We start from the raw sequence: 13,028 nt of genomic DNA on the forward strand, positions 1-13,028 counted from the left end.
CCTGACCTTGTTACCGCTTGCTGGGATTACCACAGCAGCCTTGAAACAACCAAGCTCAGCCAACCCCAATCCCAAGATAGTTTGTCTGTTGCCTAAACAATCTTTTTAAACACAAATCTGAATATTTAATTCCTGTGCTTAAAATTGCCCCAGTGTCTTCAATATAAAACAATAGCTACAATTTACTGAGCCAAATGTGCCAGACCCTGTGCTAAGGTTACACATACTACCAGAAAATCCAAATCCACAGCCTGCACAAGAAATTCCTCATCTGAGCGTCTCTTTTCTCCTAATATAGCCTATGTTCCAGCAATATTAAGCTAATTACAGTTCTCTGAATCCAACCAGTTGCCTCATATCTCCAGGACTGCTGGGATACACTTTCTTCTCACCTACTTTTTACTGGTTCATATATAGCCATCCACCAAAATTGAAGTTGGAGCCTTCCCCTTGTCTTGTTACTTATTTCCTACTCTTCTGAGCTCCAAAAACTCCCTATTGTCTGTTTACCTGGTGTTCAAACTGTGAGCTCTTTGAGGGCCAGGACTGTAACTTCCATTGGTTCAATCACAGAACCTAGCACAGTCTTGGCACATGAGAAACACACATTATAATAAAGACTTATTGAATCACAAATTTCCTGCTTCCTAGTTTAGGACTATTTTCACCCCAATCAAAGTAGTGAAGATCAAATGTGACTGTGGATGTGAGAATGCTATGAAATTAAAAATTGTAACACACACATAAATTACAGTTTATTGTTACTCTCTCGAAAAGAGGAGGGGGTCAGAGGTGAAGCTGAATAGGAGAACAACATCATAAAGGCCAAAAGATGCAAGTTCCAAGAAAGAAGCTAAGCAGTCAGGGAGGAAGAGCACAGAGGAAAGATGGGTTAGCTTTAACTAGAAATATGTTATCAAAAACATTAAAGAAAGCAATTTCAAGGGGAGCAGTGGTGTACAGTTGGGTCTTGGTTGTGGTGCTATTAATGGTGCAGAAATGACTGTGATGATACATTTAAAAGAATATGTTTTTATTACAGTGGTAGTTCTCTTAGCATCCACTCATCTGATGCTACATTAATCTGCATTGTTGAGTTGCCTGTAAAACATACTAACTAGTGCCCCTGGCCAGTCAGCTGGAGACTAGGCTGTTACCCTCAGCAGCTTCTGCTCCCATCAATTGAGTTCTAAGCTTACATGTCATGTTTGTTCCCAAAGCTATTCATGCTAGTTGTACATGTAACTGTTAATTATGTCATTTAATTCAGTAACTGATGAAATATGAATGAGAAAAAAAGGGGAGTTATTTACATGAATGCCATGTTGAATGCTTTGCAAAGGTTTATGGAGGAGAATAACTCCTAGGTCTTTTGGGTTAGATACAGAGAAAGGAACTACAAAAATTATAGAAATCTAAAGGTTATAACTTAGATTACATAACAACTTCAAAAAAATAAGATCCAGCCATGATAGGCAATGCATCATGGGTGAGGTTTTTGCAAGAAAACCAAAGGAGAACTGTAATCAATTCCATTCAAAGAAAGTATCTTGGCCCTTTAGGAGGACAAGGCAGGCAGATCACGAGGTCAAGAGATTGAGACCATCCTGGCCAACATGGTGAAGCCCCATCTGTATTAAAAATACAAAAATTAGCTGGGCATGGTGGCGTGCACCTGTAGTCCCAGCTACTGGGGAGGCTGAGGCAGGAGAATCGCTAGAACCCAGGAGGCAGAGGTTGCAGTGAGCCAAGATTGCACCACTACACTCCAGCTTGGCAACAGACTGTGTCTCAAAAAAACAAACAAACAAACAAACAAACAAAAACTTGGCCTTATATCAAAGATCAGTAAGTGTAAATTTCTACATTTTAATTTGAAATAAAATGCAAATCCTTGCTTGAATCAACCACCAGTCCTAATTTCTTTAGTTAAGGGGCTTTTATAATATAATAGGGCTTTTATAATATAGTAGACTCTGAGGATTTAGAGCTCTTCTTCATGTCATTAAAATACCAGTACTGAGCATTACATTTAACTGAGCGTGAGTAAAATCTAATTATCAAATTAAAAAAAGGTCTAACAAAGTCTAACGTGGCCAATCTTTCTAATATTAGTCAATTAAGAGAACCAAATAAATAAGAAGTGGATACATGAAACTACCTTACCTTATCCATTAAGTATGTAGCAGCAGACAATCTTTTAACTAAGAACGTATTCCACATCATCAGCGCAATGCCTAGACAGCAAGTAAAAGTACAGTAGTAAATAGAATGCTTATATGGTCTCACTTTTATTACATATAACAAATTACTGTCTTTCTTAAGTTCACTAAACTATATGGACTTTATTTTGATTTCTTTTTTTATATCTTATGTAATACTACAAAGTTAATGAAATCTTTATCTTTAATAAAAATCAGAACTGGACTGTATAAGAGCATGTCAAAACTGCCAATAAGCATGAAGAAAAGAGTCAAATCATTAGTTCTGAGAGAAATAGAACATCACAGTGAGAAAGCATTACATAGCCACCAAAAAGGCTAAAACAGTTTTTAAATTACAATACCAAGTATTAATGAGGATATGGAACAAATGGAACACTCATGCATTACTGGTGGTATAATAACTTGGTAAAACCACAAGGGAAGCTGCTGGGTGCTGTATCACCCGACAATTCTATTGCTGTGTATACACATAAGAGAAATGAATCCAGAAGATATATACAAGATTGTTGGGAACAGTTTTATTCCTGACAGCCAAACACTAGAAACAATCCCAATGTCTGCCAATTGATTTTTTCATATATAACTACAAATTAAAGTAATATATAAAAAAGTACTAAAAACAAAATATTAAAAAATTTATTTAAAAAAAAAACCAGTCTGGGCAACATGGCCAGAATCCATCTCTATGAAAAAATGTTTAAAAAATTAGCCAGGCCTGGTGGTGCATGGCTATAGACCCACTCGGAGGCTGTGGTGACAGGACAGCTTGAACTCAGGAGTTCAAGACTACAGTGAGCTACGAATGCACCACTATACTCCAGCTGGGGTAATAAAGCAAGACCCTGTCACTCACTACTAACTGAGCTGTGGCATTAAAATTAAATGTCTGAAACAGTTGTCAATCAGGCAGTATAAACATGGCATTTCACATACTGTTATTACTATCCTTGCAGCTGAGTGAGTCCATGAGTAAGGTCCCTCATAGGCTGTGAGAAGCCAGGAACCTTACTCGATCAGTAAAGGTATAAATGGGTAAAAGTCTGACTTGAAGAAATACTAGTCTGAAGTCAGTAACTTAATAATTTTATTAATAAGGATAGAGTAATTTAAGCATGATATTTTCCAAATGAGTCAGGGTAAATTTTTTCTTTTTGGATGAATGTAAGATCTAAGAGATGAATAAGTAATTTGCAAGTTCTCTTCAAGTAAAATGGGACATGTTAAAATTTCTGCAACTGGATTACATACCACCTGCAAGAATGTGATAGAGGTGAAAAAGAAGTAGCTTCTGGGTGGCGGGGGGCTAGGGGAGGGACAGTGGGGGGTGGGGAGGTTGGGGAGGGATAATATGGGGAGATATGCCAGATATAGGTAATGGGGGGATGGAGGCAGCAAACCACATCGCCATGTATGTACCTATGCAACAATCTTACATGATCAGCACATGTACCCCAGACCTAAAGTACAATTAAAAAAAAAAAAAAAAAAAAGTAGCTTCTCGAGAATTTATCACAGAGACATAGGTGATACCTCCTCTTACCCAGCCTAACACCAAGTCTCATCATTATTAAGGTTACTAACTAGCTTGGTGCTGATATCCTCAATTCCTATAATGAAACCCATCTGTCTATTAAATGGAATCTGTTTACAAGTTCAATATTTTTTAAGGAGACATTAGTAGTTGCCAAGGTCTGGCAGCTAATGGAGAATATTCACATCCTTTATAAGAAGCACAAGATAGTTGCTACAATCTAATCTTATTAGGCTTTTGGCTATCACAATTTTTCATTATGAATTACAGTCCTGAGAAATCCATCCCTCTTTCCTTCACTATTTGTGAAGGGTGTAATTAAGGCAGCTGTTCTGCAGCTATCATTGATTCCCTCTTTCCTCGGAAAGACAGATGCAGAACAGCTGCCTTAATTATTCCCAGGAATAGTAGTCAGCTTGGGGAACAGAAGTGGTGATTACTACCAGTTCTTTTGCCCCTTTCTAAATAGCATTTTCCCAGTAGTTGACATGGCCAGTACTGTTTATTTTTTAGAGACAGGGTCTCACTCTGTCACCCAAGCTGGATGCAGTGGCACGATCTCAGTTCATTGCAGCCTTGAACCACTGGCCTCAAGCGACCCTTACACCTAAGCCAATACACAGAATATGTTAGGTTGCAGAATAATAAAATAAAAATTTAATAGGTTGTGAATCTTTAAATTCACATCCTGTTAAGTCAGGAAGTCTCTTTTAAATCAACCAGTGATGTTTCTAATATCTGTTTACTTACCATTCTGAATATGTGCATTAACAATATGCTTCAAGTGTTCTATTGACCTAACAAAAAAACGTGCTTCCTTCCATACACGGAGGAAAAAAAAGAGAAAGAAAAAGAGGTATCATTTAATAGGTTTTACCATTATCAATGGAGACTTCTTACATAAATTTCTGCATAAAGCTACATAAGAATGTTGCAATAATAACATGAAATTATTGGGTAAGAAGTAACTTTTGATAAACTGTCCCTACTCAACTCACATTACCTATACAATGATTAATTCCTAGCAGCTCCTAGGTCATAAGGGCTAACATATGAATTCAAATTTGCTGTGGTTTTTACATCATAGCAATATTCTCTCCAATAAATACTTGAATTTCATACAGATGTAAAAACAATAAGCTTGCTTTTGTACATACAATGCATTCGTTATTCAACAAATATTTATTGAACATTTACTCTGCATCAAGCCCTATTTGAAGCGCCACCGATTCCATAATGAACAAAACAGACCCAACGTCTTGCCTTCACTGAGTTTAAATTCTAGCGAGGACCTACATAACGAACGCAATAAATAAATACATTATATTTAGTATGTTAGTGGTAAGTGCCAAAGAGAAAAAAATTAAAGCAGGGAAGGAAATATGAAATATCAGATGGGATATTTGAAATTCAGCTCTTTCTAATTAAAGTAGTTTACATATTAAAACTTACAGTATGAAACACTGATGAAATCATCCAGGTCTCTGCTAAACAATTTTGTAGCTTATACATCATCATCAAACATATCATTGCCAATACATATTGTGTTGAAATTTGTCTGAAGCTAATTTTATTGTTTTGAGCCTTACAAAATTGTGTGTGTCAATTGGTAGAGTTGAGACAGTGGTTGGATGGGGCAAGATGAATATTTACCAGGAAAAACAAGTAAAACAACTTCTTTTAAATGTAAGCAATATGAATGATAACACTAATCAAAATGTTACGCACTATGCATTCATTTTCTCAAAAAACGCAATAACCTTTTGAGATAACTACTATTATAGCCCTCATTTTAGGAGAAAGTTGAAACAAAGAGATCAGAAACTGTGTGCTATGATTATTATAAGCTATATGCAGCAGCCATGGGGCTTGATGTCAGCTGTGTCTATGTCCTCTCTGCAAGCTGCCTTTGGTTTATAAACGAATGCTTTAGGCTGGGTATGGTGGCTCATGCCTATAATCTTGGCACTTTGAGAGGTCCAGGCAGGCGGATCACCTGAAGTTTGGAGTTCAAGACCAACCTGAGCAACATGGTGAAATTTCGTCTCTATTAAAAATACAAAAATTAGCCGGGTATGGTAGTGGGTGCTTATAATCCCAGCCATTTGGGAGGCTGAGAAAGGAGAATTGCTTGAACCTGGGAGGTGGAGGTTGCAGTGAGCCGAGATCACGCCACTACACTCCAGCCTGAGGAACAAAGAGTGAAATTTCATCTAAAAAAAACAAATGCTATTAAGCAGAATTTTCTTCTTAAATGCCACTTTTTTAGACTTGAATCTGAAATTAATTCATTCCGATTTTAGAAATTATGTTCTTATTCTAGACATAATATTTCTTTTTAATAAAATGGAAAAGTAACTCATTTAAGCAGAGTCTAAATACGATTGCCATTCAGGCTGTAGTCAACTCAAGGAAGTGATTTGAGGGGCATCTCTGTCCTAAAATCATTTTTTGGTCAAGGTTTAATTGATCAAAGACTATTTCTTTATTTAAATCACTTGCTTTTGTAACGTCTTCCTTTAATACGTAAGGGATTAGTTTTTTGGAGGAAGGAAGAATATCGTTTCCATTAATATATTAGCATGAATTGGTTCATCTGTGAGAGTTCTCTACAGTGCCACCTCATACAAGGATGATAAAGGTTAAGAATTTTGATTTGAGAGGAATAATTTACCAGGGCACTGACTAGGGAGGTTTAAGTGAAGGACTGATTGGCAAAGAGGAATATTTACAGTATGTTTTTATATCTTATTTAATCATGGCACCTTCATTTTAAAAAGCAGGGGGAAAAAGGTAGAAAATAACAGGCCAGAGATTCAGTGACTCTCTTGAGCCAGAAGCTTGTCAGCAATTCAGCTGGGATCTAAATCTTGGCCTTCTGTCTCCAGGCTTGGGGCCTTCCCACTATGCTGATTCTAGACTGCAAACGCCCTGGTAGAAACGGTGGCTACCAAAAGCAATAGAAAACAACGCCTCAGCAGAGAACTGAAAGGGCAGTCTTGGGCAGAACATGCCTCTTTGTTCTTCTGAGGCAAATAGAAGTAACCGACAAATACAGATATATTTGAACAGACACTAGGTTGATGTTAGGACCTTCACTCTTGACTTCTATCATGATGACTATAATATTAAGAATATTCTGGGTCTGGCATGGTGGCTCACACCTGCAATCCCAGCACTTTGGGAGGCCGAAGTGGGCAGATCACAAAGTCAGGAGTTCGAGACCAGCCTGGCCAACATGGGGAAACCCCATCTCTACTAAAAATATAAAAATTAGCCAAGCATGGTGGTATGCGCCTGTAATCCCAGCTATTTGGGAGGCTAAGGCAGAGAATCGCTTGAACCCGGGAGGAGGCAGAGGTTGCTGTAACTCGAGATCGCACCATTGCACTCCAGTCTGGGTGACAGGTTGAGACGTCTCAAAAAAAAAAACAAAACAAAAAAACGAATATTCTGTTAGGTTGGTGCAATTTCATGCAGGAATTCAGAAAGTAATAAACAATATACTTGTCACAACCTAACTAGGGAGTAGGGCAAAGCGTACAGGTTTCAGATAAAGAGAAACCTAAGCTTAAATCCTGATATTTAACTTGGCTGTGTGCCTGCAGGGAAGAAACTTAAATTCTCTGAGCCCTAGTTTTTTCTTCTCCAGAGTGGGGATAATGACAGTACCTACATGTTACAGGTTTACTGTGAGGATTATAAGAGGAAATATATGAAAAAGGTCTACCCTAGTTAGTACAGAGGTATTACAACGGGAAAAAAGCCAGTGTTTAGAAAAAGTTCTTTAATTACAGTCCCCACATACAAATAGCATAAACGCAGAAGCAGAAATAACATGAAAGATGTAGCGAGAATCTTACCTCTGGATCTTTATTCCATTGAACAACATACTCCCAGCAGCAATGTGCATGCAACACATCTAGCTCAAGGCTACAAGGAAACTGCTCATACGCTAAATGCAGTAGGTCTGAAAGTCAGAAGAAAGCGGTGATGTTATTTTTCTCCTTGACGGACATTTGGCCACATATTTCTACTCTGGATTTCATATTTCTCATTATTTGTGTATCACCTGGTATGGCTCCTAAGTCTGTCTCCACCTCTGATACCTCAAGGAAGCCTCTGTTAACACCTTCTTTGGGTTCATCTGGGTTTTCTACATCTCTTTTTTCATTAGCCAGTTTTAATACGTCAGGGCTGAGGTCCTGTTTAAATATCCACTTGGCTACACTGTCTGCAATGCCACCTATAGTTTGGAGACAAGAAAGAAAATAAAAATTCACAGCACACATGGCAGTGTTTGCCAATGGGAGCCAAGATGGTTCATAACCTACATTTCCTTATGAAGAGATTTAAGTGCCACATTTATTTCTGAGCCTGAAGGTGACCCGAAAAAGCCATGAGATTTACAGCACTGTTACTACCTACCACGCAATTTGTGAGGGCAACAAGCAGGATATTTTGTTATTATTATGGTATGCGCATGTGCATTTATATTCATCTAATATTTTCTGAGAGTATAAGGATGCCCTGACATATATAAAAATATATACCAAAATATATGTCAGGGCATCCTTATACTCTCAGAAAATATTAGATGAATATAAATGCACATGCACATACCATACGCTTTCTATGTCCACAGATTTAAAATACACTTTACCAGATAAAAACAAAGAAATTGGCTGGGCACGACGGCCCACGCCTATAATTCCAGCAATTTGAGAGGCTGAGGCTGGTGGTCAGGAGTTGAGACCAGCCTGTACAACTTGGAGAAAGCCCATCTCTGCTAAAAATACAAAATTAGCCGGGCGTGGTGGTGCATGTCTGTAATCCCAGCTATTCAGGAGGCTGAGGCAGGAGAATTGCTTGAACCCGGGAGGTGGAGTTTGCAATGAGCCGAGATCATAACATTATAACTCCAGCCTGGGCAACAAGAGTGAAACTCCATCTCAAAAAACAAAGAAATTAATATATCCTTAAAACACTTTTACTTAAATTATAAGTGAAAATAGATTGTTTAGTATGACACTTGCCTAGGCTCCTAATGGCAATATAATATTACCTTTTTTGGGGGGGGGATGGAGTCATGCTTTGTTGCCCAGGCTGGAGTGCAATGGCATGATCTCGGCTCACTGCAACCTCTGCCTGCCAGGTTCAAGCGATTTCCCTGCCTCAGCCTCCTGAGTAGCTGGGATTACAGGTGCACACCACCATGCCCGGCTAATTTTTTTGTATTTTTAGTAGAGATAGCATTTCACCATGTTGGCCAGGCTGGTCTTGAACTCCTGACCTCAGGTGATCCACCTGCCTCGGCCTCCCAAAGTGCTATGATTACAGGCATGAATCACTGTGCCCAGCCAACATCACTTTTAATAATCAACTAATTTGCCTATATGAAATATTTATGGGCCTAATTTAGCCATAGCTAATCAACAGCATATATCATCAATATAGTACAGTCATAGTTTCAGTCATCAATATAGTACAAAAAATTGTAAACACATGCTGAAAAAGTTCCAGATGTTTAAAGAGTCCTGTTAATTATCGAAAACAAATTACACTTCTTCTATGGTTTACCAAAACTTTCTCAGTTTTTCCTCTTCTTTTGATTCCAATAACAACCTTCCACAAAAAGAATGCTTCACAGTAAATTTACAATTATCAGTGAAAATAAATGTGAGCAGTGTGCTGGGTGACCTCAAGTCTTATGTTTCTTCTAAAACATTTGAAAATTCTCATTCCAGAATTAAGCCCCTGATTCCACTGCTTAGGTTAATATTCAAATAGCATCCTCACACTTTCACTAGGTGGCAACATGACGTATGGTGAATTCACAATAAAAAAATGGTCATGAGTTTATAAAGAATGAGAAAATGAGTAAGCTAAATAAAAATCCATAAATATGTGGGTATTTATAAAGCTTACACACAGTTCTTCCAGTATCAAATGCCTAAAAGAACTGCTGATAAAAAGTGTGAGCACCCAACAACTAAAAATGTAAGATGTTTATGTTCCTGCAAGATATAAGCACAGGAACCCAAATGACTCCAGGACAGTAGAAAGTGATGCATCAGAACAGAGAAATAAAGTTCTATGGATATTAGGGGGGAAAAGAGAAAATTTGCAGTTAGCGAATATGAAGGGTTTCTTGGAGGAGAAGCATTTGAGCTGGATCTTGAAAGATGAGTAAGATTTCGATATTCATGACAGAGAGGCAGGGAAAGGGAAGAGGATAGGCCCAGATCTAAGACAGGATGCACATGGATGCTTTATTCTAACTAAAATCTAGGAAGCAAGTATGAAAGAAATAGAAAAATCAGTTGGATTCAAAGTCAAAAGTTTTTGGAGAGCAAGTTTAAGAGGTTGTGCTTACGGCATTTAAGGCAATTCTTGAACTTACTAGTCTCATGATCCCCTTAAAATTATTGGCAACCCCAAAGAACTTTGGCTTATGAGTTATAGCTGTCAATCTTTACGGTACTAAAAATTAAAACTGATAAATCTAAAAAATATTTATTAGTCCATTTTAAAATGAAAATAATAAACTGATTATATGCTAATATTTTATGAAAATAATTATATTTGACCAAACAATCCCACTACTGGGTATATACCCAAAAGATTATAAATCATTCTACTATGAAGACACATGCACACGTATGTTTACTGCAGCACGATTCACAATAGCAAAGACTTGGAACCAACCCAAATGCCCATCAATGATAGACTAGATAAAGAAAATGTGGCACATATATACCCATGGAATACTATGCAGCCATAAAAAAAGATGAGTTCATGTCCTTTGCAGGGACATGGATGAAACTGGAAACCAGCATTCTCAGCAAACTAACACAGGAACAGAAAACCTAACACTGCATATTCTCACTCATAAATGGGAGTTGAACAATGAGAACACATGGACACAGAGAGGGAAACATCATACACTGGGGCCTATTGGGGGTGGGAGTCTAGGGGAGGGATAGCATTAGAAGAAATTCCTAATGTAGATGACAGGTAGATGGATGCAGGAAACCACCATGGCATGTGTATACCTATGTAACAAACCTGCACGTTCTGCACATGTATCCCAGAACTTAGTATTAAAAAACAAAAACAAAAACAAAAAAAAACCTACATTTCCCAGTGCAAAAAAAAAAAGGGATATTTGGTGAGAAAAGTGGCACTACTTTACATATTTGCACATCTGTGTAACATCTGGCTTCTACCTGGAATCCCCAATCAGCTTTGACATTCAATCTATTGTGCTCTGTTGTTTTGGTTGACGCATATGAGGAAAATCTGACCTATACAGACATGTAGGTGAAAAAAAGGAGGACTCCTGAGGTCCTCTGACCACTCTTTGAGAATCACTGCCATTTTCTTAGGCAGAGGGATGCACCTAGCAGTTCCTGAGCGTGGAACTGACCAAATGAGACTTTAGAGAAAACTAATTTAGAGAAAGTATATAGAAGGTTATTGTTATTTTTTAAATCTGAGTGTATTTTTCTTTCCCTATTCTTTCAGTCATTTCTATTAAAAGAAACCTTCATAACATAAAAACATGGATGCAAATGATCAAATAAACTCAGCTTACCTTTTCCTCCTTCTAATAACTTTTTAACAGAAAGCCTTAGAAGTGGCTCAGTCTGCAGCGATGACACTTTGGAGGTCTGAGTGTTCCCTTTGCTGTGAAGCAAAGTCTGAAGTATAAGACAATCCTCCAGCTGTTTCAGAAGGAGTTTCCAGTACTCAGTGTCAAGAGAAAGGGCTTCCCAGGAATCAGTGAGTGCCTCTGAATCCGCACCCAAAACTGTCTGGGAAAACTAATAAAAAATGTACTGTGATTCTCTGTCAAAGATTCTGAATCAATATTAACTCATATGAGCTTTTAACTTGAAAGACGATGGATACTGAGGATACATCACAAAGCAACACATAAATGCTATTTTACAAGTATTACTACTGGGTTGGATGAAACATGAGGGTCAGGAGTAGACTGGAGACTCATGGGCAAGGATGCTGACTTCAGATATTTATAAGGAGTCCTGCACTAAGGACCCCGATTCAACCAGAGTACATTTCGAGGTTTTCTGGCCATCTTTGGCAAGGGCCACAATTTTATCTATCAGTACCAATCAAAATACTTACGTCTCTTCAGAATACACTCTTCAACTTAAAAAAAATATGAAATTTCATCTCTCCTCATCATAAAGAACACTTAAAGAAGGCAATATTAAATTGAGCCTATAAACAACAGTGACTGACAATGTTAAGTGACTCTCCACAGACCTATTTAGGTGTCTCATCTAAATGAATGTAACATCCCCCTGGAAAAAATTATTTGATCCACCATGAGCTGTAAAGAAAATTTGAGTCCTCAAGAGATGAGAAAAAAACACAGTAGGATACTGCCATTGGCAACTGCTAAATTCAAGTGTGGATGGCATCATGCTGAATAAACAAATTAAGGGGAGCACCTCTCATCCCTTTCCCCGATCCCACCCGCCAAAAAAAACCCAGAAAAGGAAAGCATCCCCTTAGCCTATGGCTGTGTACAGATCAACACCATACCTTTGCCCACTTACTTTTTTCTCTGTCATGTTGTTTGATATCTGTGCAGCAACAGAATGCCCAACATGTGCAGACAATAGAGCAGCTCCATTATTCTCAGACTGAATACAGGCCGTGCGCATCTGCTGCCACCATGGCGACACAGACTGAGAATCCCAGGTCTCATCGATGGCCACTATAGGGATAGGAGAAAACTCAAAAATAAACTCTTACCCTGTCTATTTCTTTGGTATAACCATTTATGTTAAACATAATGTTAAAACTAAGTTCCCTACTGATGTGTTTTTTTATTTCTCAATGAAGTGGAAAATAAATCTAATCATCTATTTTATTCAGAACATTTCTATTCCATTCATTTATGATCTTTTAGTCATCCTTGTTCTGAATCAATATTAAATCCTTATTTGGAATATTTCATCATTATTGAAACCTACTGAATTTTTTTTTTTTTTTTTTTTTTTGAGACAGAGTCTCAATCTGTCACCCAGGCTGGAGTGCAGTGGTGTGATCTCAGCTCACTGCAACCTCCGCCTCCTGGGTTCAAGCGATTCTCCTGCCTCAGCCTCCTGAGTAGCTGGGATTACAGGTGCCTGCCACCACTTCCAGCTATTTTTTTGTATTTTTAGTAGTGACGGGGTTTCACCATGTTAGCCAGCATGGTCTTGATCTCCTGACCTCGTGATCTGCCCGCCTTGACC

At 38.1% G+C, this 13,028-nt stretch overlaps 1 protein-coding gene across 3 annotated transcripts in view; it reads right to left on the minus strand.

The window, feature by feature from the left end:
* The window catches only part of RAB3GAP2 (RAB3 GTPase activating non-catalytic protein subunit 2), a 105,687-nt gene that overhangs the window by 12,800 nt on the left and 79,859 nt on the right, over positions 1-13,028 (minus strand). For all 3 annotated transcript variants that reach the window (XM_032289281.1, XM_032289279.1, XM_032289280.1), the window contains 6 exons: positions 12,345-12,505; positions 11,354-11,582; positions 7,829-8,002; positions 7,620-7,726; positions 4,507-4,573; positions 2,167-2,237 (listed from right to left, as the gene is read on the minus strand). In XM_032289281.1, the coding sequence (XP_032145172.1) occupies positions 2,167-2,237; positions 4,507-4,573; positions 7,620-7,726; positions 7,829-8,002; positions 11,354-11,582; positions 12,345-12,505 (809 nt within the window). The remainder of the gene's footprint in view (positions 1-2,166; positions 2,238-4,506; positions 4,574-7,619; positions 7,727-7,828; positions 8,003-11,353; positions 11,583-12,344; positions 12,506-13,028) is intronic.

This window comes from Sapajus apella, unplaced genomic scaffold (assembly GCF_009761245.1).
Source record: "Sapajus apella isolate SASKATOON/1434 unplaced genomic scaffold, GSC_monkey_1.0 scaffold22, whole genome shotgun sequence".
In the NCBI taxonomy this organism is placed as follows: Eukaryota; Metazoa; Chordata; class Mammalia; order Primates; family Cebidae; genus Sapajus; species Sapajus apella.